At 47.4% G+C, this 27,669-nt stretch overlaps 1 protein-coding gene across 1 annotated transcript in view; it reads left to right on the forward strand.

Annotated features, from left to right (window-relative positions):
- The first annotated feature begins 5,462 nt into the window (after positions 1-5,462).
- LOC141462905 (unconventional myosin-X-like) overlaps positions 5,463-27,669 on the forward strand; it is an 86,150-nt gene continuing 63,943 nt past the window's right edge. The window contains exons 1-6 of the mRNA XM_074145056.1: positions 5,463-5,483; positions 11,405-11,503; positions 17,100-17,258; positions 21,419-21,606; positions 21,852-21,986; positions 27,318-27,442. Of these exons, the coding sequence (XP_074001157.1) occupies positions 5,463-5,483; positions 11,405-11,503; positions 17,100-17,258; positions 21,419-21,606; positions 21,852-21,986; positions 27,318-27,442 (727 nt within the window). The remainder of the gene's footprint in view (positions 5,484-11,404; positions 11,504-17,099; positions 17,259-21,418; positions 21,607-21,851; positions 21,987-27,317; positions 27,443-27,669) is intronic.

Consider the following 27,669-nt stretch of genomic DNA (forward strand, 5'->3'; position numbering starts at 1 on the left):
TGGGGCACATGCAGACCAGCAGAGAGCCCCAGCATCAAGCCCATGGAGGAGCACAAGGGCTGCCCGAGTTGCCACCATGCATGCACCTGAGCTGCTTTCTTGGCTCCAGACTGAGGCATCATGGTGGGGAGCAAGCAACCAGCTTTGCCAGGTCTCGTTTGCTCTGGCAGCTTTGCCCTGGCTGCTGCGCGGGCATGCTGGTCACTTAATGCAACTGGAAAGTGTCTGACTACTCCACAAAGCCATTGGGTAGTCTGCAGAGGGTGACCCTTTGCTGGCCACGTGATACTCAGCTGTACACACTGTCCTCCAGGTGTCTGATGGCTCCGTAGTCCTGGTGTAAACTCATGCCTGTAAGCATTTGCAGACAGAGTGTACTCAGTCTGCGTGGGTAAGGAGAAGAGCTGAAGGGACTTGTCTGCAAATGCATCTTCGCAGTGTTGAGCCTGCCTCCTGCAGCAGGTACAGGACTGGTCTGATTTTTGGTTGCACATGCGATTCTCACCAACTTTGACCTCTTGGTTGAAGCTCCTTGGCTGCATCATGCAGAGATCAGTGTCCCCGGGGAGCCCAGGTTGTGCTGAGTGGGGAGGGCTCGTACATGGCAACCCAGATTAGGTTTCTCAACAGCTTGGTATGCCCTCCCCATGCTCCCTGCAGTTGGGAGAAGGTGGAGTTCTTGTGAGAGAGGAGTGTGGCTGGATGTCCCAAAGAATCCTTCCAGAGACTCCTGTCTGAGACGAGGGAAATGGTTCAGCTGACTTGGATGACGCTGGCCATGAGTGATGTGCTGTCTTTCCAGATAACAGTGGGCTGAGTGCTCTTCTGTTAACAACCCTTGGCTTAGGAAAATGCTGTCCTGGAAAGAAACGGTAGACAGAGCATCGTCTTTTTCAGCAGCAGGGCTTCTCCGTGAAGGAGTATTCCCACCAAGCCTCTCTCCTCCCCTGAGGATCACATGCATTGCCGACTTTCCCTGATGACCTCCTCTCAGTTTACCAAGAATATGGTGACCTCTTAGAAAAGAGGATCTGGAGAGATTGGGAAGAGACAGAGAAATGCTGAGTATTACATGCATGCTGTGTATGTAATGCTCTATGTGTCAATACCAGAGAGAGCAACCCCTCTCTGTTTAATTAATCTGTGTAGTTCAGCTAAAGAGAAGTACCTTGAAGATGTCTATGGGGCTGGTGTAGCATGGATGCAGAATCCTCCATCCCCTGCAAATCCTGCATCTCCGCAAAACCATTCAGAGTGATGAAGAGGCAGATGTAGGGTAAAAGGGCCCGGCTGCCCTGTTGTGGAGCAGCAATTGCGGGGAAGAAAGCTCCTGTGCCAAAGGTGACATGAAGAAGTGTCTGGCAGAAGAGAGGGAGTCCTGTTAGCTCCCTCCTTAGGGCATTTGTCTGGAGCCGGGCTGTGAGCTGCGACCTTGTCAGATCCTATCAGCAGTGGGAGGCTGGGCTGGCGCAGGCGTGGGGTGGGAGCCCCCACATGAAGGGAAGCCAGGTCTTCCCTGGGCCAGCTTGCAGCGGCCCCATCGCTGCTTCCAAAACTACCTCGTACCGCTCCGGTTTCACTTCTCGCCTCCCTTTTTTTTTTTTTTTTTTTTTAAATAATAATCGCAAATGTTTCGCAATTTCTTATTTCCCATTTTGCTTTGAGGAGAGTGTGCGAGCTATTTAAATGTGATCATTAAGACTGAAACTTCTGCAAGTCTGGGTTTCCTGGTTATCCTCCAGTTACCCTAAGCTCTCTGGTTCTGTCTCCTCATTTCCATCCAAGGTGGCACACAGTTCAGCAGCGCCGCAGAGCCGAGTCCCAGGAAAAACACCTACGGAGAGCCTGTCTGCCATGCACCGCTTGGCACAGCGTCTGGGGTCTCTTGGGTCCTGTCATTATAAACGCAGTAATTATCGTAACAACTGAACCAGTGGTGGGGCCTGTCATAGATACAGTGATCAGCGTATTTGATGAGGAGGGGGGCAATTCAGGTTTGGACCAGGGCTGTGTATTAGTCCTGTTGATTCCTGCTACCTGCCTCTTGAGCCAATGATTAAGATTTGGCTGAATCGCACTTTCTGGAAAGGCTTTTTATTTCTGGAGGATCCCCCGCCTTTTGCAGTCTCTTCAAGTGGTTACACAACCTTGTTTTAAAATAAATCCTGCTTCGTTTCTAAAGTGTCTGGCAGCTCCATCCACTTTTGGGTCCTACTTTTCTTCTGCTTCGTGAGAGTTGTTTCGTCCCAGATAACTTCTCTGCCTGCAAGACATTATCCTCCGGCACCGGGTTGCTGACAAAGGTGAGGCAGCAGGTAGCAGAGCAGGGGTCTGGATACTGCTGGCAGCAGCATCCTCACAGCAGGGTTTAATTAGCTGAGTACACAGGGACCGAGGTGAGGTTTGCAGCCCGTGCTGGGCCACATGCTGCTGTGATCCCCCTGCTATCAGTGTCTGGGCTAGACAGGGCAGCCCTAGCTCTGGCGAATCTACATAATGACATTAACATTTTCACAAGTGCTTCTGCATTACAAGGGATCCTTCTGAAGAGCAAAAATGACTGAATTTTTTACATTTTCTATGGAAGGCTTCTCTCTCACACCTCAAAGCATAAGTAAGCAGTAAACTTCCTTACTCCTGTTTATACATCCCAGACACGCATCAGCTTTTGTTGCAACCAAATGTCCCGGGAGTTTCTGTTCAGCAATTTGCAATCCTCTTCGGGTCTGTGACTTTCCAGAAGACATTCCTCTGTTTGAAGTGCTCCTTACATTCCTTCTACCCTGAAACTGACCTTTCAGTTTGGCTGTATTTTAATCCTATTTTGTTCAAACAAGCGGACTATGGAATCCACACTGCTCTGATGGTCTCATCCTTGTGGGTACTTACTGATCTACCAGATGTTGGCATCTGCTAGTACTGTCAGCACTACTCTTGATTTTAGGTCCTTGATGGGAGTACAAAATACCACTGGCTCTGCCTCTGCAGAGTTTTCTTAGAAGCTCTCTCAATTACTCATGGATTTCCCCATTTGTAAAAACGGGTTTGAGTCCCTTTGCTGCTGTTTGCTCCTCAAGGTCTGACTTTTATCAGAATACTGTGTTCTATATGATCAATGTCATGAGAATCTGTTACTGTCCCATGTCCCATCTCTTATGCTTGGAGGCAAAGAACGAAGAAATCCTTTTGACTAGACTTCTTTCCACATGTTGACTGGCACTGGACACTGATTAAAGCTAGAGTCTCTTTAAGTTGGAAAAGCTGAAGGCAAAAACTCTGTATTTTCCCTGGGGTTGCCAGACTAAGCAACCCATGATTCCTTGGGATAATCCTGCTATCACTCTTGTTTAGGCTTTGACCCTTCCGCTCTCTTGGAATTTCCTCATAATTTTCAGGCTTATCAAAAATGAAAATCAGCTGGTGAGAAACTTTATTGGACAGATCTCTGGGAACTTTTGGACTTGCTGATTTTTAAAATATTTTACATCATTTCCCTTTACTAATATACGGGAAAGCACTTCAGCATCTCAGTGTGATGCAAGAGGGGTGCTTTCCAGGGATTTTTATTAAAAACTTCTGCATGTCTCCATTGTTATTTGCAATGCTGCCATCCCCATCTAGTAGTTGGATGCTGCTACTAGCTCGTCTTTGTCCCCAGTAATTTTAGAAAATAAAATAGTGAAACATGGACTCTTTAAGCTGTCTTTACTGTTCCCCAACTTCTTGCTTGCGTGGGCTGTTCCCCCCTTTTTCCCCACTTTCACTCTTATTTCAGATTGGCTGACAGCACATCCCAGCTCAGAGGGACTCCGCTTGCTTTCTGTGTGGTGTTTGAGGGAAGGACACTGAGGACGATCAAGCACGAGGAAAATGTCTCGTGAAGAGTTTGAAAACCCTGAGAATACTTTATTAGTGAAATGACAAATAGGAGGAGACGTGGCAAAAGAGCAGAAAATAATGGATGAGACATGGAAGGTGGATTGGATTCCTCTGTTCCTCCACCTCTGACTGCGAGAAAAAGGGATTTTCTGCTTCTGCACAGTGATGAGACTGATTGATTAAAAAGTGTACGTTTCTATATAATGTGTGAGTAGATGGTAGAACTCCACATGGCAGGGAATTACTGAAGTCAAGGATGTGGCAAGATGCAAAAAGGTATTGGACACAATCCCAAATTATGTGTAATAAACATTGCAGAAGAAACGCCGTTTCAGGGCTCTCATCTGAGATTTTACAAAACGTGTTGCACTGCGGCTGCTCGGAGGCAGGATGCTGGAGCTGGTGTCTCTGTGACAGAGTGCTGTATCCTTATGGCTTCCTGAGGCTCTGGGCTCTCATCTGTGGACCTTGCATGCCACTCAGCTATCCATCAGCCCAGCTTCAGTCTTGAAGCCATTGGTAGAATGTGAGAGAGGGAGGGAACTGCAAGGAAGCTTCCTATTCAGTGGTGAGAGGGAGAGGAGACCCAAAGCAATGTCCAAGTTGAGGGCAGGGCAGGGATAGCTCTTCCCTTGCTCAGTTTGGAGCTGGTAGCCGATCAGTGAAGGCTTTGCCAGGGCCAGGCTAGGCTTTTACACGTCATGTTGCTTCCTTCCTTTCAGGGCTACAGAGAAGATGTGGGAAAGCCAGAGTTGCTGTGATGTGTCAGGGATGTTCAGAGACAAGGAATACACATCTGTAGATATCTGTGTGAGTAATGTGCCCTAGGGAACTACTTGTTTTAATTTGGGTTTTAGGTGGGGAAGAGCTCATAGAGAAGGCATGGAAGTGGTGCTGGCTTTTATGAATGGCTGGTGAGAAGCCTTTTTTGAGGCTGGTGAGAAGCTCCCTGATGGTTGCACACTCTGCAGGATTGTTGCTTCACCCGATGAAGGTAGTGACTCCACTCCTCGTGGTGGAATTGCAGGGGGAAGCTCATCTTAAACTGAGCCTGCAGAGAGCTTGCAGTGAAGTCCGTAAGGATGTACACCTGCCTGGTCTCTGTGCACCTCGTGCTCATGGCGAAGGGCAGACCTGAAGCACGGGAAAACAGCTGGGGTTCATTCCCTCCACTCTCACGATGAAGAGCTGGTGTGGTTGCTGTTGTGAATAGTTGCTCCTTTGAGAAGAGCAAGAATTACCTTCAAGGACCAGGCATTTCCTGGGGGATATCTGAAGTTGGGAGATGTGCAGGAGAGTGGGGAGAAGAGAAGCTGTGCAGCAGCCAAACTGGGGGAGGAGAGAGGAACAGAACAGATGGGAGGGGGAGGCGAAAGAGGGGTGGGAAGCAGTGCACATACATCAGTGACCAGAAGTGACAAACTGCTCTTAGATTAGATGACTTAAAATGCACAAACCTCTTCCTGATAGCGCTATTCTGCAAAGCTTGGCTCCTTAATTAGTAAGGAATGGGGCTGTTAATTGGCAGAACTAGTCTGAGTCATGGGCTCAGCCTGGGATACAGCTCCAGAGCAGGAGGACCCATGGCTGCAGCTTTGTGCTCAGCTCTGGGGGCTGTGCTGGCCTGCAGAGGCTGCCTGGGCTCAGTGGGCTACTGTGTGGGAGCCATGGGTCCTTCCCAGGTGAAATTCAGTCCCTTCTTGCTCTGCAGCCAGTCATCCTGGTGCATTGCAAGAAGTAGACTTTTGTTTCAGTTGTCCCTGCTGCTGTTGCAGGTATTGTCCCTCTTGCCAGGCTGCCACCAGCTCAGCTGTTCTTGCTTCTGTCCCTCTCCTCACCTGTGGCCTCCTGGGCTGCCCCCTCCCTTTCAGCAGCTGGTCCAGGTTTTGCTGATCAGATACAACCCGGGGACTGGCTGTATGACTTCATTTCAGGCTGACATCAGAAAAACAGCAAGGTTGCATTCCTTCCCATAAGGATCTAGGGTGTCAGGAACTCCCCCTCCCCACCGATGTTGTATCCATTAGCTAAGTCTCTTTATATCTGTCCTATCACTTATTCATGATCATCTAGATCAATCTGTTGAAAAGTGCATTTATTGAAACCTGATCCTGGCTTTGTCTGGATTGCAAGGGCCTTTCTGGCCCAATCTCTGCTGCGTGCTTTACAACCACAAAGCCCACTGAGGCTGGGAAGAAAGCTGGCTTAGCGCAACGCTGCTTCCAAGCACAGGCGCGTATGGATCCATCGCCAGGAAAAGCACCAGGCTTGGATGCCTACTACCCACTGAGCAGCCTCAGTGTGCTAGGAGGACAAAGGTATGTACAGACATAATACTTACAGCTGAAAAAATTAGGGCAATTTTTGGTTTGGACTCACAGTGCAGAGGGTTCCATTTTTGAGACATCCCTGCCCCTTGCAGCGTGGCTGCAGCAGCGATTGGGGACAGTTACCCAAACCAAGGCACTGCAAGAGCCTCTTTAGTATTGTGTTTGCAGGTGGATCTGGAGCCCGAGCACTACGTCCACTCACAAAGCAAACATCACAAAACCCTCCCATAATGGGAGCAGAGTGGACAATCGCGTGCGTGTTTCATACCCTGGGAGGTGACTTCCAACCAAAAGCACTTTTCCACTCGGAATAAATAACTCCTGGAAAACTGATGCACCCGTCATGGTTGTAGCCCCTGCCAAGCATGTCGCTCTTGGGAGCTGTGCAGGTTTGTGCCCGAGGAGGAACGGGTCATGTGAGTGCTGTCAGAGAGAGGCAGCACCCCTGCATCCTCAAATCCCGTGCAGCTGGGGCAGCTCGTTCTCGCTTGCACCTGGGAAGAAGCCATTTCCAGAAAAGAGGAGGTCATGGGGAAACATGAAGATTCCAGGGTAGTCCAGGCTATACATATAAGAGGAGAGGACTACAAAGATGATTAGGGGCCTGGAACATCTCTCTCGCAAGGGAAGGCTGAGGGACTTGGGTCTTTTTCGTCTGGAGAAGAGAAGGCTGAGAGGGGATCTGATCAAACACCTATAAATACTTAAAGGGTGGGTGTCAAGAGGATGGGGCTGATCTTTTTTCAGTGGTTCCCGGTGACAGGACAAGAGGTAATGGGCACAAACTTGAACATAAGAAGTTCCATCTTAACAGGAGGAGGAACTTCTTCACTTTGAGGGTGGAAGAGCCCTGGAACAGGCTGCTCAGAGAGGTGGTGGAGTCTCCGTCTCTGGAAACATTCACAACCCACCTGGACACGTTCCTGTGCAACCTGCTCTAGGTGGATCTGCTTTGGCAGGGGGTTGGACTACATGATTTCCAGAGGTTCCTTCCAACCCCATATCATTCTGTGATCCTGTGAGAGCAGGATATGATGACTTGTTTCTGAAGCATGGTACAGTGGCAGAGCAGTGGCTTGCTCATGTCAGTCTCTGAATCTGTCTCCTGCCAGGCTGGGAGGTTGCGGAGAGGCAAAGGCGGGTAGAGAGTTCTGTGTCTTGTCCTCTGGCACTCTCTTTGCCTTCAGTAGCGGGATGGCTGATGAGGAGGGTGCACCCACTGGTAGCTACACGCTCTGCTTTGATGGCTGGGTGCTTTGCAGCTGCACTCAGGGTTGTGCCCTGCTTGTCTGCCTCTATGCCCTTTCCCTGGGGTACGGTATCCAAGACCTCCTTCATCTTTTCCCTGCCAACACAGTGTGCCTCCTCCCCTGAGGTGCAGATACAGGCGTGTGAATGCAAGAGATAACGCTTGGTATCAGTCACTCTTAAAAAGACACAGAAGGCCAAAGAAATCTGTGGCTTCAATTGATTTCTCGCTATCACGGATACCAGGAAATGTTATTTATTTCCAAGTCTAGGAGCCTGAAGTGCCAGGTTGCGTGAACAGAGAAAAATGACATTTTAGAGCTTACCGTCCAGAGTGGAAGACAGCATGGAGTGAGAGTGAGGCAGCGCTGATGAAATGGTTCTCTCAGTATGCAAGCAACTTTATTTTCTAAATTATAACCCCCTGTTATGGGATCAGTTTTCAGGATTGTGCTTTGCTATGCACTTTGTGGCAAGGCCAGTTCATGGACAGATTGTCACTGAGACCATAGGAATGAGGATGCTGGTTTATGAGAGTTCATTTAACACCCGAGTGACCTACCCTTGATACAGGAACTCTGGTACATTACTACTTCATTCTTTTTTTCAGTACCTGCTGTTGTTGTTCCACTTAAAAACAAAACAGCGCCCCTAATAAACTCCTAGTTGAAAGAAGAATTGGGAGGGGATGAGCTATTCTCATTATATAAGGGGCTCAATTAACTGTATCCTCAGTATTCAGCCAGCTTTATTCAATGGAAAGCAGTTATACAAAATCATCGCTCTGCTGTTCCTTGGCTGTCTTTTAAGGTGTTCTCTTCAAATCTGTGATTGCTTGTTGCTTCATTTTGTTAAAATGTTTTGTCTCTGGATGTGGGTGAGACCTTCTATATCCCAGTTCAAAAACTTGAAGGGTTTTTACTCCAGCGCTGGGAGAGCGGGGGTTTTCCCATCGTCTGTGGTGCCTGCGGGAGCTGGGACCCACCAGAGCCGCAGGTCGCCGCGCTGCAGTGCGGGGCCGTGCTCTGCTTTGCTGCCCTGGCTTCTCCCATGGAAGTTCAGCCTTGCTGCCTGGCAGTTCTTGGGAGTTTTCTGCTCAATTTAATCCTTTCAACTGATCAATAAAATGTGTGGTATTGGGGGAGAGGGGAGTGATGCGAGGGCATCACTCTTTGGTGTCACCATCTGTTTCTGTATTTAGTCAAAGCTCCTTGGGGAATTTCATGTTTAGAAAAAAGGGCTGATGGAAGGAGATGCACTAAAACAAACTCAGCCCTTCAGGAAACAGGGGCTGTGCTGGGCAGAAGTTACAATCATTATTTGCTCTGTGGTTCCTAATTCTGGCTGTCTCAGCATGATGTTCCTTTTGGAAACAACGTAAATGGGTGCAGTTATTCTACTGGGCAGAGGCAATTGCCGTTGTAAAAACAGCTACAACATCAAAGTAAACTGAAGTAAGTAGTTCTGGGTAGCTGAAATGCCCCAGTGCCTGGAAGTTTCATCGTGTTGCCTTCTACTCAGCAGCACACAGCAGGATCTGCCTTAAGTCTGTAGGAAATGGTGCGATATTGTACAAAAGAATTAGGTCTCCTTTGGGGGGGTATTTGTTACTAGTTTTGCACATGGACTTCTGCTGGGAAAGGAGTCTGGGTCAGTCTGGACTTTCTGGTATTTTCTAGGTGTTAAAGATACCAGAGGGATCTCATTGTCCATCTCCCCTCTTTTTCCTTCTAAATGTACCTATTAAATAACAGCGTTCATGCCCGCGGAGTGTCTCTTGTGTGTCAGATTAACAAATACCTCCGTCTCCAAATTTATTTCCAAGCTCAGGGAGCGGAAAGTGTGTGTAACCCGGACCCACCCCAGTCTGCAGGGTTCTGTGACCGTGGCACACTCCTAACGCTGGGGGTGTGCTTGTGTGCGTGTTACGGCATCGGGGTGCAGTCTGTGTGGGAAGGTGCAGGCTTGGCTCCTGATTAAACTGCACTTGCCTGCAAGCTCTCATTTATGTTACTGGTGTCTGAAGCATTTAAATGCACTGCTGGGAACAAGTGTTTATGATAAATGTATTAGAAAAGGTTTTCTTTCATCCCACTGTTGGGAACTCCAGACACAAATTTGCCGTTTTCTGACTCCTGGCTTTTGATGCTGTGATGGCAGTAGGAGCCTCTGGTGAAAATAGCATAAAGATCTTCTACTAATGCATGTTGCTGTTCGTATGTTTATGCAGAACAGTCAAAATGTGATTCGGGAAATGGTTGATTTCTCAACAGCAATGTTTTGCCCAGATGCCTCAGGACACTTTGTCTCAAGCATCAAGATTTTCAGAAAATGTAAGAGGATGTAATGAAGACCTCTATATAGTTCCTGAAAATCTGTATTCAATGCATTGCTTACCAGCTCTCTGGGATCTTGAAACTTGAATCTGCAACATAAGAAAACATTTCTTTCTGTTGCTCACTGGCTGTGAGGGTGATCTTTGCACACCATCCTTGGGTTTAGGTGCTGGTCGGATGCACTGGTGCTTTTTATTGACTTGGTGAGGGGAAATTAATCTACCTGCTGTGGAAACTCTAGAGCAGAACGCAGCAGCAAAGCTAGAATTATGTAGGCCCTTTTAAATGTCATTAAAGCTAGTTTCTTTATTCTGAGGACTGGAGGTTGGCCACTAGACGTATCTTCTACAATAAGGAAAATCCAGGGTACTAAAGTGTTTAAAGTGACTAGAGTAGTTTAAAAAAACCCACCTAAACTAAAATAAATCATTAGAAATAGAATTAGTGTTCCACATTCTGTATAATGTAATATAGAAATACTATTGCATCTCTTCAAACATAATAAGCCTATAAGCAAAGAGCTAATGGTGCTGTCGGGTTTAAGAGGATAGGAAGGGCTTTTATAATCAATAACTTAGGGGCAGAAGACAAATTAGGAAGAAAGTAGGTCTATGAATCGATGAAAAGCAGGATGGCCTTAACATTACTCAACAGTTCAGCACTTTGGCTTTTTCTCAATACTTATCTAAGCAGAGTTCAGGTGATTTCTATGGGAAGACATGGAACAGATTAGTTTGCAATAACTGAAATGTAGTGTGACGTTATGCCTAATTCTGCATAATTGTAGGTCACGCTCTCCCTGATTTGCTTTCATGCTCCTGCTCTTTCCCTTGTGCCAGGTCCCAAAGTTGGGCAGGGCAGAAGAGGCCAACCCAGAAAACTTATTTCCCAGCACGTTCTTGGTAGGCGAGGTATGAGATCTGCTTGCCCTGCAGATCCAATGCATATGTGTTACCAGAAGCCTGTCTTTGTGCTCAGGCTTGTCTTGAGAGGCACTGAGCAATTTAAGATGTTGTGGTGTGTGTGAAACTATATATACATCAGGATGTATATACATCAGTGTATATTCATATCGGAGAAACACTGGAGTCATGTCATTTACCCAAGGAAACTCTTGCAAGAGAGGAAAACAAAGCTCTGTGAAGTCTACTTAGCTGTTGCTGATGACTTCTGGAAGCATTTTGATCTACAATGATGTGTGGGTGTATGAAATTCTAAACATGCTTTATTTACATTTTCCATTATTATTATAGCATGACTTTTAATGACCAGCTATTCTAAGTTTGAAAATATTTAGACAGTCAAACCCGCTATTCTGCATGTTTGTATCTTTCCATGACTCTCCCTATAAAAACTGATGTTTCCTTACATTGGTTTCTGCATGAAACTGATTAAAACTGCTTTTTCTTCTTCCTGTGTTATGTTAAAAAAGTCAAAACCAGGTTCCCTGAAAACATAAGTAGGACTTGCTTAAAAATTTTAAGCAGCTGTAGCTTGAAAGTAGCCTCTGAATACCACAGCTTCCCCCAGCTTTCCTCGGGTGTTTGCACCCCATGTATGGATCTGCAAAGTTCCAGTTCTTTCTAATGGGAGGTCTTCTGATTTTTGCAGGGTGCCAGGGTATGGCTGCGGGAGCAGGACCAGCTGCAGCCATGCACTGTTGGCTCATGTGCCGATGGAAGTGTCCTCTTCACCTCAGATTATGGCACGGTAAGTGAAGTTTGCATGAGGTTGTAGCCAATGCCAACTAGCAAGATGGACTTCTTGGTCTTGCCTGACCTTCATGTTAAAAGGAAATTCATCAATTGAAATGCCGCAATTCTGTATGAAAATTGTTTTGGCTCTTTTACAAACCATGCAAAAGTTCTAACGAAGGTTAAAAAGATAAGATTGTTCTTTTCCTTCAGTTCATTTGTCTGCCCACCTCGCTTTGCTTGGTTTTTCTTGTAGCGTCTTTGAAGGAGTTGCATTAACAGCCTAGCAAAACCATTATATTGGTAAAATGCTCGTAGGAAGGAGGCAGCTCCAACAACTAAGCAGCCAGTTCTGCCAGGATGTGCTTCTTGCAAGCTGTGCTGCTGCAGGGGCTGTTGTGCCCACCACCCTCTGCTCCATCAGCTTCTGCCATCAGCCCTTTGGGTCAGGAGCATGTGGAAGCGAGCTCCCTGTGTAAGTGCAGCACCTATGCACAGGGCAGTTCAACAAGACAGCTGAGCTCCTCTGAGAGCAGAGCTCACTGCTGGTGACAAGAATCAGGTCTTTTCCCTGCCTTATTTCCAGCCCCATGTTTCTTGTGGTTCCCTGGAGTGCCTGCTGCAGTGCTCATGGAGTAGTATTGGTTAGGAAGGGACCTCTGGGGATGATCCGAGTCCTCAGTGAGTCAGCTTGGCTCCCTAGCCCTGGGAAAACTATTCACTGAGGTTCTTATTGAGTCAAACTGGTGCCTGGGCTGGGAGGAGGATGAGGAAATGGGCAGGACTGTGCCTTCCAGCAGTGAGCAATTAGATCTGCTCAGCTGTTTTGATGAAGGGTGCTCTGCAGGCAGCTTCTTTGTTACAGAAAATTGGACAGGTTTTTTTTCAGCCTCTTACCTGGCAAACAAAGGAGGGCACAAGGAAAAAGGGGATTTAGGACTCCAGCTCGTGGAGAGTCAGTGGTAGGACTGGCACTTTTTCCAGTCTTGTTTTGAAAGGGCTAGATTTCAAACCATCAGTCCTTTTTAAAGACCCTGATTTGTTTCTCAGAGGCAGAATGTCACCTAGCAGACTCATAGGATTTCCATCAGGTTACTCAAGCCTCTCAAATCCTTTCTTGAGGAGCTGCCTTGTGTTAGAAGCACTGGGTAGTCACTAACGCATTTTAAGAGGTCACAGAGGCATTCATCACAGGTAACGCAGCAGCCTGCCGAGTGCTAACAAATGGTGAGTACTTCTGTGACTCTCCCAGACTTGCTCCTGTCTCTTCTGATATGCTGCTTTGGCCTTGGAAAATCCTCCAAACCCACCTGGCATCTCTGGAAGGACACCAGAAATCCCACCATAGAGCCCAGCTGAGTGTGTGCACCCAATCGCCAGCCTGTGTCCGTGCTAGAAAAAGTGCACAGGATAATGCTGGGTGGAGTCATAGGTCTAAAAAAGTTGAATTTGTGTTTTTTTTTTTTCCTCCATGAAAGAAGAAACTGCTAGGCTAGAAGGAACATGTACTTTATGGTCTATGCAGAAAAAGCACATGGTGATCATCAAAGGACTTGCTTTCTTCAGTGCCCTCCACAATAGCTGTCCTGTGCGCTTGCCCTGCCTTCATTGCTTGATAACTGTAGGAAGGACTGGCTGTCTTACCCCAGGTGAAAACGCAGCTGAAAACATCTTCACCTTACTTTGGGTTGGGTGGGGCAGTTGCTGCGCTCTCTGATTTTAGGATCCCTAAGTCTGGTGTCCTCATGTTTGCTGTGGCCCAGCATTCCTGCAGCTCTGAGGTAAGAGGGCCAGTCATGCTTCAGAGCTTTTGCCATTTGTTTTCACTTCCTTAAAAACACCTCAAGCAACAAATCCATCAGAAATGTGGCTTCCTGGGAGGAAAGGAGGAGCCGACACTTATGAAACACAAGATTGGTAACCACAGTCCAGACAGACCAGCCGAATGCTTTATGGATAAACGTAACTCAGATGCTGGGTGGGAGCTGAGCTCACGTGCTCAGGGTTGCACTAATGGATGGATTTGAGGTTGAGAAGGGATCGCTTCTCCCCTGCTCAGCCTGGCACCATTGGCATTCCTCATGTTGGCTTGTCTGCCAGCCAGGTTTTGCTTTTTTCGTGACCATTGCAGGAGCTTGGAGAAAGTCCTGGTCATTTTGTTCTGACTGTGGGCTAAATCTGAGACAATCAGTTCATCACTGGGGAAAAAACTTTGTCTGCGTTGCGAGGTGCCTGGGTGGTGTTTGCTGGCTTGTTTGTAGTTACACTGAAAGCTGATGGGTTTTCTTCCCAAATAAAAAAGATCTGCTTATTAATACCTATAAATTTCTGTTTAAGTATTAACTTGTTGGAAAAGGGGTATTCCAGGGGCAGCTCTGCTGAGAGATCAGTTTGTCCCTGTTCTCGCTTGCTTCAGGAAAAATTAGCCAGGATATTCAGCTCAGTAGTGCAAGCTGCTGAAGCCAGACTGGCTCACTGTACCTGGAGCAGGACAGTGGGGAGAATGTTCCTCCAAACTGCTCTCCTAGCACATTCTGGATGAGTCCAGAATGAGCAGTGGGGTAACAAGAACCTCTTTACTGGGGTGGCTGGAGCTGGGAAAGGGTCTGGCTGGCCTGGATCAGTGCAGCACTCTGCAAGCTCTAAGGGCTGAAGGTCATCATGTCTGGGTTATGTTTGGGAACACCTCATTGCTCCTCAGGGAAAGCCCCTTTGACACAATCTTGGGAACCAAAAAACCACCACATTTATCTCCAGGACCCTGGATGATCCCTGCAGCCTGCTGGTGATACAGAGGCTGCAAACTTGTCTCTACCCTGGAGGGCAGAGGACAGATTAAAAGCCAACTCTCTCCCAGTGCCAGGGAAAGCCTGAAACCTCTCCCGCATTCCACAAGTGCCTTCCAGAGGCACAGACCTCACCTCCCAAATCTCAGTGGGGCTGGAGGCTCCAGCCTCTCCCTGAGGAATGGAGAGCTGCTAGGGGTGCAGTGATGGACCAGGGTATTCAGTGAACGTCCCCAGCCTCAGGGAGAGACAGGTGACATCTTGGGGACTGCTCCTCCAGGGAGTATATTTCACCAATGCAGTGTTTCTGTCCAGAGGGTACCAGAGACAATTCTCCTAATCCACTTTTGCTGCAGTCCTGCCCGAGCACCTGCTTCACTCTTTGAGGATCTTGGACCTGATTTTATTTCGAGAGGGATGACTGAATAATTCCAATCAGGTGGCTCAAAAAAGGTTTAATAGGTGATGATCTAATCCCCACTAATCATTTACTTGTGTATTTAGGGCCCGTGTTGGTCTTCAGGGTCCCATTTTCTCCTGTGTTGCCTACAAGAGCAAGTAGACAATCTCTGACCTATCACACAGTTATTTTTCATCCACAGCAGCCTCTTGGCACAGGTGCTGCCAGCTACCTGGCATCTTTTGGGACATTTGTCCATTCAGCTTTTTCCCTAGGTGTTTTCTTAATGTTTCTCTTCTGGCCCAAATGGCCGCAAGTGCTGACAATGTGGTAAGTAAGTCCCAGGCAGATGTAAGGAAAGATCACGTCATACCCTTCTGGACTCGTCCCCTTCCAGAATTTGCCCAAGTCAGCAGAGAGGAGCGAGCCAGGGTGGTTTGCTGTCTCATGGTTTGGAAGTGCTGTGAGGGTTTTGCTCCCGGCAGAGTCCAGTTCATGTTGTGCATCTGCAGCTTGTACCCTCCCTTTCTCCCTTCCTGCTCCCTCAGTTCTCTTGTGGAAGTGCCTGAGGCCTCTGCTCTGAAGAGGAAAAAAATAAATTGATGTGGGTTTTTTTTGGGCTGTGCTTGCAGAGTGGGGGTCCTGCTGCTGGCAGAGTCATACCTCTGATATCCAGGTGCAGAAATGGTCTGGGGAAGACCAGAGCAGCCTTTGGAGAGCCCGTGCGCTTGGAGTGGGCTTCATCCTCTGCTGTTCCTGAACATGAGCTATGTATTTTTGAAAGCCTCCTGGCTGGTGAGAAAACAGGTCTGTGGGGCAGTTTCCCAGTGGAAGCGACCGAGTCCTTGTCACATTAGGTGTGACTGGGCAGACCTGGGGCAAACGTATCCGGGGAAATGAGCCTACTTCTCCTCCCTTCCCGCTCCCTCCAGGCACAGAGCTGCTGTTTCGATTGCACACGCTTTTGCAGGCACCACAGGGGTCTCGTAAAGGGATCCTGTGCCAGGGTATTCCTTCCCCCCACTGGCAAGGGTACAGGTCAGAGCTGAGAAGGGGTGCTTATGGGCACCTGCAAGGTGCTGCGGCAGTGATCTCCTGGCAAGGGACTGGCACGGGTGGCTTGCTGGAGGGGGCAGGGTGACCTCATTCTGTCTTCAGCCTGCAGCTGTGTGGATGGCCTCTCCGTAGCAGTTACGGCAGCCCGAGGACTCCAGGAAAGCAGGCAGGAGAAACCAGTTAGATCAACGCTATAGATCATGGTTCATCCTCTGTGGAGTCTGTCAGTTCCTTGCTGGCACCTAGGAGGTGTGACAAGCAGGGATGGAAATGAAGTAGAGACCAGAGCCCCAGAAAGGAAGGAAAAGCCTGAGTTTCTTTGGAAGGGTTACTGGGGGCCAGTTTGCTTCTCCAGGCTGCCTGTATGAAGTCTCCCATCTGTCTGCCTTGGGTCTTACCACCTAGCGCAGCTTGGGATGCTGGGTGGGAGATGGCGCATGGTTGAATCCAAGAGTGGGAAGCAACTGAAATAACTTGTGAAATGCCAGCATCGTGCTTGAGGAGGAGGAAAGGAGGGACGGGATGTAGCAATGGCGGAGGGGAACAGTCACATAATCTTAGCTGTGTTGAAAGGGAGTGAGAAAGATGACCTGATAGCTGAAGAGTGGGTTATTGAGGAGGAGGAAGCTCTAGCAGGAAGAAGGATGCGGCAATTGAGGCAAGAGGAGCGCAACTGTGTAGAGAGAGAAGGGGGCACTTTCCAGAGCCACGACAGAAGTTAATGGCTGTCACTGTATAAACATTTTGAAAGCTGCATCATATACATACATGCCAGCACGCACACAGGATGTCACTACTTTATTTGCCTTCTCATCTGCTTTGCTTTCCTTTACTCTTGACATGACAGCCTCTCCCAGACACTCTCTGGCTGCTCCTACGGAAAGTGCAGGGCCAAACCTGGAATGTGAATAAGCTTTGCCTCAGCCTCCCCGCAGTCAGAGACATGATGCCACCTGTGTTTTTGTGGAAGACTGTTCCTGATCTCTTGGGAGCAGCTGCCACCATTATTCACACTCAGGAGTGCGGTGTGTAATACCTCCTGCAGCTGGAGGCTGGTGCGCTGCTCCTGCTAAGCAGATTTTGGTAAAAATCAAGTGACCTTGCATTGACCTGTCCCTGTCAGTAGCAAAGGTGAGAGATTGACTCTGTAGCAAAAGAAGGGAGTGTGCTGTGTGGTTTCTGGCCATAGAGCTCAGATAGGTAGGAACAGGGATGGAAGAATGACAACAAAAATAGGTAATGGATCTGTGCCTTATTGCCTTTTCCAATGCTGAAGTATAAAGCTGTGGAAAGGGGCCTGATTCTGGTAGGAAATCAGACCATGTGTCCAGGTGTCATGAGCTTATTTGTCCTTCTCCCCATTCTTCCAGGTATTCCAGTACCCCAGGGCCTCCCTTTCCAGAGAAAAGGTCTTGCCAATGCACCAGACCAGCGTTGATGGGGTAGAAGACATGTCCATGCTGGGAGATCTGCATGAAGCTGCCATCCTGCTTAACCTGCACCAGCGCTACCAACAGGGTAACATCTATGTAAGTGCTCAAGCTGGGCCATGTCCCTTCTGGCTAATGATTTTTATTTAGCTTTGGGGCTGCAGTTTTGCATGTGAAATACTGATTTTAGCATTGTTTCGTGTGGATAGAAATGGAGGGGGTTTTCTGCCTTACCATCTCCATCAGCCCTGTGAGATCCTACCCCTACTAGAGGGGCCTCTTTCCTTCTGTAGAAGAACTTCCAAAACATGAACATTCACCTCTAAGTTTTGTGGTTAAGTTTTGCAGCTCTGTATCCTCCTGTGACCATCCGTGTTTTACAAGCTGGCATTCACGTTCCCCAGATTCCCCATTATTACCGTTCAGAGGTTTGTATGGCCAAGCAGACTGGAAAGCACAGTGTACACAGGTTGTTTTTGCGTATCCCTCCTGATCCAGATAAAGCTACTGCTCAACAAAACTACGAAAACAAACCTGTTACCTAGTTCTTCGGCTTTTATGTGCAGTTGTGCCTTCTCCTGATTTCCCTCTCGGGCCCTCAGGAAGGAGGCAAGTGTCAGGAAAGGGACTTGTGAGGAAAAGCACAGCTGGGATGAGGCATCCCTGGAGTGCTGGGGTGGCAGCGTGCTCTGCTGAGACTTAGAGAGGACTAGCAAGGATATATTGCAAAGGCTGCCTTAAACCTTGCTTTACTCTCTTACCTTGCTTGTCCACGCTATGTGCACTCAGAGTTTTTCAGATTATGACAAGAAAAATGCAAATCTCTATCTGTGTTGCATAGCAACTGTTACCAAGACAACCAAACCATATGCACCTGTATTCCAGGAAATGATCAATAAAGTGACCCCATTTCAGAACCGTCTCCTGCGCTGGGATGCAGAAGAGACTGCAAATTCTCTTTTTTTGTTGCTGTAGACCCCCTTGCCTGCTGTCTGTCAACATAGCCTTGTGACCCTGTGGCAGTACCCACGTGCACACGCTCTTTTGATGGCCCTTGTCCTTGCTGCTCATCCTGACCTGTGTTTGACGCGTGCTATGTGTTTGTGCAGCTCTTTGCCCATTTGAGTATATTCCTCCTATTACCTCTTCCTCACACTTCAAAAAGTGAAGCAGGATTCTCTCCCTTTTCAGTCTGTGCCTTGCACCAGAAATGCCACACCACCAGCACTGTGACAGTGTCACAGCAGCTGTATCTCCTTAAACCTTTCCTCTAGCTCTCATATGTCATTCTTTGTCCTCTTCAGCGTTAGTTCTGTGGCTTCCCCATCTGCGTGTAAAGGTGTTAAAATTTTAAATATAATGTCATTTTTTTTGCCTGTGCATAGTGCATGAATGTCAGCAGTGCACCTCAGATCTGAATTTTTGGGAGATTTATGAAGGGGCCTGACTTCTGTAATATGCTGAGCACTGTGAAGAAACCTTTGGTGAAGGATCATAAGCCCCTTCTTGAGTGGGAGCGTATCTGGGTACATGTTTGTGCAATGTCTGACCTGGAGGACACCAAACCAGACAAGTGTTGTTTTGCGTTTCTGCAGTGCAGACACTAATATTGCAGTTACCTTATCACTAACTATTAGCTTTTGCCATGGCCCTGCTGTGTACAGTTTTTAGTTAAGCAGAAATTGAGAATGTCAGCTGTAGTGCCCCCTAATGACTTGCAGTGGTCTGTGAATACCATTAATGTTTCAGGGGTTGAGTTCATTTAATATCGCTCTCCATGGACTCCACATATAGAGCATATTAGGCTAAGGTTGCAGGTGAAGCTGTACTGAGAGGAGTTAGGTCTATCAGTCAGGGCTAAAAATATTTGGAAGGAAATCGTAGAGATCAGAAATGGGTGAGAGATATCATCATCTTCTGGAAAACAAATTCACCTGAAGGAATGGGCAACCTGGAATACTGATAACTAGTATTAAAAATAATAAAAAATAAATAATGAGGGGATAGAAAACTGAAAACATGAAGGGGGCATCTGCTGTGAAAAAGTGCAGTGCAGTTCTGAGCTGTACGCCTGGAAGAATCCTACCATAACCTCCTAAAGGGGATCCTTTCTGGCCAGGCAGTGTAGGTAGCAGTACTGGTGTGGTACCCATACTTAATGTGCTACAGGAATACTGAAAATCTCAACAGTATCTTTTGTTTCCCACAGAAATACTATTCAAGCTCTACCAAACTGTTTAAGGAAATCATGTGAGCGCAGCAACAGCCTGCAGCATTTAAAAGTGTGTCTTCCCCCTGCATTCCTTCCATTCCTGTATCTCTTAATAAAGTACATGTACTGTGACATTTTGTGCTGTCTTCAGCTCTGGTATGCCTAACCACCCAAGTAGGATCTATTGTCTTGAGGAGCAGACATGCCATGTCCTGCTCTACAGAGTTCTCTGGGGATGATCACTCCTCACTAACAGAGTGGCAGATATGTTCATGGTTGATGCACAAATGCTACTATTAAAAATTGTGGATAGAAATTGTCTATAAGGGACTTCAGGTGATGAGGAGACTGCAACTGGGAGAAGGAAAAGTTTCCTAGAAATACCTTTGAAACAGATGGCTGTACTGGACGAAGTCTTAGAAAGGAGACTGCAGTGGGAGCTCTGTTCCTTGGGAGAGCTGGAACTAGAGTGGGAAATGCAAAATCAAACATCTGAGAGGAAAAAGTGCTGTGAAGGTCTAGGAGAAGTGTTAGGATGGACATCGCTGTCTTGCAGTCTCTGGACAATTTCTGTTGCTCAACTGGTTGTACAGTGCTTTTTCCCGATACGGGTTTTCTCTCTTAATGCCCTCCCATTTCCTCCCACTTGTCTTGCCAAAATTCATCTGCTTGCTTATTGCTTTCATCGCCAATGAATTATGTTTCTGCCCACCAAGATCCATGTCAGGGGGTCCTCAGGACTTGTTCCATGCTAGCCTGTTCATACCGATAATGCAATTAGGCCTAGGTGATGTTTTTTTTCCCCTGATGATCTGTGACTGCCGCTTTAATTATTTTTAAATATTTTGGTGACTAGAGCATCTTAATCTGGCTTGGCATTGCAGTATGGCCCCAGATTTCACTTGGCAGGGAGAAAGCATGTGTCTTTCTTGTCACCAAGTGTTTTGTTTACAGCTTCTCCGATGGATGCATGCAAATCCCTGTATATGTATGTGGCAACTCATAGTTCATGGTTTGGAAATATTACTAGATGTTGTCCCTGGCCACAAAGCTTGGCACCTCGGCAATCTTAAGCGTTTCCTCTGTCACCCCTGCTGAGAATGGGTATTTCTATATTAGAGCAGCCCAAGATGGCCCTGTGAAGGAGGCCACTGCACCAGCAGCAGGATTTAAGCTGGATGTTGACCATATTACAAAGCCATTGTTAGGAGAGAGGTGGCACCATTGCTCTGAACTGCAGCTCTGAGAATAACTGGATTTGAGCTGGTTGGCTGAACCGAAAAAGTCATGCCCCAAAAAACAAAATGAATTTCCTTCTGACTTCACAAAAAGAATACATTTGAAATTCAATATTAGGCTTTGTGTATTTTATTTTAAACCTTACTAACTGTTTTCTTGAACTGTGAGATTTTCAAAATAAATATTTTCAAAATAAAAATGTTTAGAAAATGTAGAAATGTTTTGACTTGAAATCCTGAGCTTCATCTTCAGCTGTCAATTTTGATTTGGCTTACCAAATGATTTAAGCTTCTCCAAACAGCATTTTTCAGTAGAATAAAACCGATAGGCTTTAGTGGCTTTTTGTACACGTGTGCATGTCTCTGTCCCACCTCTTCGTTCAAGAGCTGCTTGAACCCTGCCAAGCCCCCTCTTCGGGGCTTAAGACTGTGGATAGGGGTATTGAAGGTATCTCCTGACACTCCTTCCATCCTGGCTCTGCTTTCCAGCTTCAAGCACAGTGCAAAGTACCTGGGTATGAAGATGGCTTCATGTTTTTAAATTGTGTAAGCTTAATTTAGCCAAGGCAACAGACTAAGAACATTTTATTGTAAAGCAGTAAAATTCAACCACCTCACCCATACCCAGTCGTGCAGCCCCTGCCCTGGGGTTTGACATTCTTTGCCAAACTGGGGAGCTCTCTGCTGAAGCCCAGCTTTCTTATTTAGCTGTCTCCCTTCATCATGAATTATTTTAGGGTCCAGATTTGTCGTGATTTTTTTTTTCCAGGAGCTTTATTTCCTTGCTGTGTTTTGTTTTCTCCCCCTAGACAAACATTGGTTCCATCTTGGCATCAGTAAATCCCTACAAACCCATCCCAGGTCTGTACAGTGGGGATGCCATAGACCTGTACAGACAGCACCGCCTGGGTGAGCTGCCTCCCCATATCTTCGCCACCGCTAACGAGTGCTACTGCTGCTTGTGGAAGCGTCATGACAGCCAGTGTGTTCTGATAAGGTTAGAAATGGGAGAACCGGCTACTCCCTGACTGCATTACATGCCTTGCTCCTGCTGCTCCATTTGCAATGACATCTGCCTAAATCTCCACACCATCCTACCCTTCCCTCTGCCTGACTCCTGCTTGCCGCAGTGGAAATGCCATGTGTTTATTCCTGGAGATCACTTCTCTGCCATGGGTGGGATGGTCTTTAGCTTGTTCTGTCCTCGATTTGTGAATGGAAACTATGTATTTTCCTTAACAGTGGAGAAAGCGGAGCTGGAAAGACTGAGAGCACCAAGTTGCTGCTGAAATTTCTGTCGGCCATGAGCCAGACCTCCCTCGGGGGCCCTGCATCTGAGAAGAGCACTCACGTGGAAGAAGCCATCCTGGAAAGCAGGTATGGTCACTCCCACAGGCACTGTGAGCCACGTCCCTGCAGACTGCACCCATGCAGCTGGCATGCTGGGGTGGCCTGCCTTTGGCGGGGGCATGCCTTTGGGGCAGCACCTGCATTTGGGCCATGGATGGAGCTGAAGCTGGGCGGTGAGGCTCGTGCCACTGAACAGTGTCGTGTCAGGGAGATGAGGAGATTGTGGTCTCGCTGGGACGCCTCACACTGGCTGCTCTCCATAGCTGCTTGTGGATGAATTTGGCTTCTTTCCCATAGCAGCATGAGGGGTGTGTGGCAGCCAGGGAATTCATGCTCTAGCCAAGGCTGGGATTTCTCCTTCCTTCAGTAACTCATCATAGAATCATAGAATGGTCTGGGTTGGAAAGGACCTTAAAGATCACCTAGTTCCAACCCCCCTGCCATGGGCAGGGACACCTCCACTAGACCAGGTTGCTCAATCCCTGTCCAGCCTGGCCTTAAACACTTCCAGGGATGGGGCATCCACAACTTCTCTGGGCAACCTGTTCCAGTGTCTCACCACCCTCACAGTAAAGAATTTCTTCCTAATATCTAATCTAAATCTCCCCTCTTTCAGTTTAAAACTGTTACCCCTCATCCTATTGCTACACTCCCTGATAAAGAGTCCCTCCCCATCTCTCCTGTAGGCCCCCTGTAGGTACTGGAAGGGGCTATGAGCCCCTGGAGCTACCCTGGAGCCTTCTCTTGTCCAGGCTGAACAACCCCAACTCTCTCAGCCTGTCCTCATAGGAGAGGTGCTCCAGCCCTCTAATCGTCTTTGTGGCCCTCTGCTGGACTCATTCCAACAGGTCCATGTCCTTCCTGTGCTAAGGATTCCAGAGCTGGATGCAGTACTCCAGGTGGGGTCTCATCCTCGGTGCCCACCTGGCCATACCCTTGAGCTCAGCCGCACATCACTGTGCCATCCCTCTTTATGGCTCTCAGGCCCATGTCTCTTGTGGCAGTGGCTGGAGGGGATGTGGGTAATGTCCCTCTCTGCCACAGGGATGGCTGTCCAGGCAGGTCATTACCCTCTCCCACAGCTCTCGGTTGTGGCTGTGCTTGTGGCACATCCCACAAGCAAGTCTCCATCACGCTCCGACTCCTGGTCTCTTCCTTTAGCCCCAGCTCTCCCCCAGCCTCCATTTGTCTCAGGCCACTGGTACATCTTGCCCTCGGAAGGTCGTGTGGGCCACATTGCAACTCTCTTGCTGTCCAGGCAGGTGATTTCGTGGAGAAACATCCATGGGAGCTGCAAGGGACAGCAGCGAGGAGGTTTACCTGGGGGCTGCAGCAGGCCCTGTGTGGAGGAGACCTGGGGCTGGTTAGAGCTGGTCTTCTGCAGCTGGCACTGGGAATAACCACCAAAACCTTGCCAAGGTGTCAGGCAGGCAGTGCACGGTGCCCAGATCAGATGTGTTTGGGAAAGAAACCAGCAGCCATAATGGGGTGGAGATGCACTGTGCAGGGGATCCTTCATGTCAAAGGAGGTCCTGACACTCCTGAGGATCCGTGGCTCACACCAGGGCAGGGAGGCCTCTGAGGGGACCATGGCCCATTCCAGGGCAGGGACCCCCCTGAGCGACCATTGGTGACCCATGCTGGAACAGAGACATCAAGGAAAAAAGTGCCAGGAAATCCTAAAGAAGCAAAGTGCACCTGAGGAAAAGCAGTAAGAGGCAAAAAGCAGCTGAGAAGACAAGAAAGCAAAGAGCAACAGAATGAAAGAAAGAAAGAAAGAGTTTGTGTGTGACCCCAGCCTCCTGTGCTGCCCACTGCCTTGTGGGGGGAGCTGCAAGGGACTGGTTGTAACTTGAGGTAAAAATGGAAGCTGAGGCTAAGAAAAGGAGGACAATAGTGGTTTGACTTTCAGGTAAGCCTTGGGAAGAGGTAGGAAAGATGTTTACTTAAGCGTCTACTTTATTGTTCGTGTCCTCCTCTTTCTTAACACCTGAATTCTATTTAATAAATTGAATTTAATTAAACAAAAATTTCCCAGGGCAAGACTGTGACTGGAGGATCTTGCTGTGGGTCTTGCAGTTCGATACTGTCAAGGGCAAGGCTGCAGGTTGGTCCCAGTTTGAGCCTGTGATAGTGGCAGAAACCTCCAAAGGAGTAAATCAGATGTCTGCAACAGGATCTAGTTGTGTGATAAGCTGGAATCCTTTGAACCATTTGTGTGAAAGTGACACTCGTGCAAGTGGCATATTTCAGGGCTCAGGGAGTAAAGAGAAGGAATGTTTCCTGGAAGACAGTGACTCAAAAAGTTACTAGCAACTGTGAGGAAAATAGCCTAAGCAGACATGCAGCATCTAACGTGGCAGCTGCAAGAGCAGTGCACGTTATAAGGAGTTATAAGTGCTCCTTATAAGCAGAGCAGCATTGAGCAGAAGGGTTGCTGCCTTTGGACCTGGTGCTCGTGAGACCATTGTTGGATGATTTATCCTTTGCAGGTGTGCAGATTTTACCAGGAACTTTGGAAATTGGAAAAAGCTCTTAAGTATGATAGAGTCACAACTCAAGATCTGCAAAATCCACTTTAAGGCAAGTGGTTTAGAAGGCTCAAGCCCGCTTAGCAGTTAAGTGGTAACTTGACTGTGATCCAGAAAGCTTATGATGGTAGTAGGTAGGTGATTCCTGAGTCTGCAAGATCCCACAGCTGTGAGGTGGAGTAAGAGTTCACAACCCATTTTGTGTACATCTCTAGTGTGCTATGTGAGCTATTGCAGTGCAAGTGCAAAAGAATTTCATTTGTCACCTTTTCCCTGAAGAAGAGAAGATGAAGACCTGGCCCAGAGCCAGAAGCTGCTGCCACTCCTAAGGAGTCTACCTCATATGTTTGCAGTTCAGCTTCACTTTTTCTGACAGCCGCTCTCCTTGGGTTAGCTTATGGTGGATTTTCATCCTTGCACCCCAGCACATACCCAGGAACAATGCTGGATTCTTTCTCCATTTCAGACAGCGTTATAAACGAAGTGTTACGTCAGCTTTCTATCATTTACTTGTGTGTTGTAACATACATGCTTGGTCTATTTCTCAGAAATCAAGCTCTGAAAACTCCCTTGGCACTTTTGATTTGGTCTGTTTTCCTTCTTAAAAATATCCATCAGTCCATTAAAAAAACTGCTGACTTTCCTCCCAGCTTTTTTTCTTCCTTGCTTGTCTCTGAGGCTCCCATTTTCTCCATGTTGGGTGCCACTGCTGACAGCATAGCCACCTTTCCTGTGATTCATCTCTCTAATCTTCGAAATGTCTTTTGTCTTCACCTATGCATCTGAATCCTGGAGCTGCGCGTGTTGCAATGCTTCTAAAACCCAGGCTTCACTTTCTGCTGCCCTGCTGAAACTGGTTCCCATTGTTTGGAGTCCCGCAGCCCACATTGCCCGCATCCAGCATCGCCTTCCTGATGCGCCGCTCCGCCTGGCGCACTTCACTGCTGCGTCAAGTGCCACGTTGCCACGTGCCCGCTGGTGCCGGCAGCTTGCTTGGCCCGGGGACCTGCCCTCCTTGCCCTCATTCCTGGCCGTATCAGCCCACCCACCCCTCTGCCTTGCGGCTGCCGCCAGCCTCAGGCACCCACGTGCCTATTTCCTCCCCCATCCCTGGAAGACTTCGGCACTCACGTGCGTGAGCCCATTGCCAAACTAAACTATAAAGATACTTCCTTGTGCTTGGCTTATCTAATTTAACATGATTTATAGCCATAAAAATTGGCTGGCTGATTACTGCGCTCTCACTGCAACTGCAGTGGCCATATAACATAACCCTGTCCTCCCTTTTGCTGGTTGTCCCATTAATTTTTGTTGATTCACGGCGTTGCTGTGCTCAGCGGGATATTCCTGTGCAATGTCCTTATTTACATACTTGTTTCAGAGGCGTGGGTCTTGGAGTTCAAATTCTCCACGGCAAGGAACTTATGTCCTGATCTGTGCACAGAGATTTCTGCGACACAGTTTTCTATGGTTGTAATGCGTTATAACAGAGCAACTTCATTTCTTGTTTAAAGTGGTATTGTCAAGAGATACATTAGGAAAATACTGCCTGAAGTTTCCTGAAGGTTGTTGGACCTTTCCCACAACAACAGCTCACATTCAGTTAACACTTGCAAGGCCTGAAACAAACTCCAGTGGTATCTGTAATTGTGATTATTTGTCATGTTAATAATTATTAACTTGTGAATAATCCTGTATCTGCCCCGTCTCAAGTGGAACTGCACAGTAAATCAATGGAGGTGTTTAAAAAGGGTAATAACTGCAATAACTTTTGTTAAAAACTATGTATGTTTTAGATTAAACATGACCACATACAGGCTGTTCTTGTAACATCTCCATGACTTCTTGCTTGTCAGGCCTTCCGATTATTTTATAATTGGCTAAATTGCAAAAATGAATATCCTGGATTCATTGAGTCGGTTTGAATGGTTTAGGTTTTTCCCTTCTACTGTTCTGTGGAGCAAGAACCAAGCCGCATTTTAACTCATTATTTTCCATGTTGTATGAACCTCCTGAATACAGGAAGGTGACCAGGAGACAAAATTCTTCAGTTCATCACCCATCTGAAGTTTGATGATAGGTTACTTTTTTTTCTAACTTTTTTTTTACTAAAGTGGATGATGTGGCTCTCTTAGAATGAACTCTTCAAATCTGTAATATGTGTATAATCCCTCTGTTTGGAAACCGTGTGGCTTGTGTCAACCTAACTAAGATTTAAGTAACAACAAGGGTTTGAGTGTTCTGGTATGAAATTGCAGTACCAAACAAATCAGCTCAGTACTATGTTTTCAAACTAACAGACAAATATTTGCCTCTAATTTTAAGAGATGGCTTGTACTGTCTTCTCTTTCAAATGCAGAAACAGAAACAAAGAAGTATGTGGTTTAAACATACAGAGCGTTTGCCCTATGTGTCTGACGCTTCGGAAAACCCTGAAAAAAAAATACAAAACCCATTAACCCATTTCGTGGGATGCTGCTGCATTAAGCACACAACCTGGCTGAGCCTTGCCACCTTTCATTTCCCGAAGCCACACTGGTGGGGAATGCCCTCGGCAGCATGAACGCCAGCTGCCCATACTGATTGGGGACTGATTTAATTAACTCCAATCCCAAAGGTTTAACATTCATCTAGCAGTGTGTTAAATTGCTCTTGCCATCCTTCCTTGCCCTTGAGCCCTTCCTGCTTGTCCAGTCTGGTGCTGTAACAAATTAATCTCACATGGCAGTGCACACTGTGCAAATGGCAAAAGGCTGGGCACAGGCTTTGCTGTAATGGTATCACCATTGGAGACACCAATCGTGTCTCCACTGCTTTGTTTCTGCAGCCCTATTCTGGAGGCCTTTGGAAATGCCAAGACAGTTTATAACAACAACTCCAGCCGCTTTGGCAAGTTCATCCAGCTGCACTTCTCTCAACATGGACATATCCACGGAGGACGAGTAACTGATTGTATCCTTTTCTTCAGTGGAAAATGGATCAATGGATGGAGTGAGTGAAGATGAGGAAGAGCTCAGAGGGGTCCAGAAATCCCTCATTACAGTTTCTCAAAGCTGGTTTATAACTGTGGGTAAATTTGCAACTTAAAGAAGGAAGAAGTTTTTGGTTTTTGGCTCTGCAGCACCTAACTCTGGAACTTTTTTGTCTAGGTACTACATTAGGTAGGGACATAGTTTGGC

The sequence above is a fragment of the Numenius arquata genome, chromosome 3, assembly GCF_964106895.1.
Source record: "Numenius arquata chromosome 3, bNumArq3.hap1.1, whole genome shotgun sequence".
Taxonomy (NCBI): domain Eukaryota; kingdom Metazoa; phylum Chordata; class Aves; order Charadriiformes; family Scolopacidae; genus Numenius; species Numenius arquata.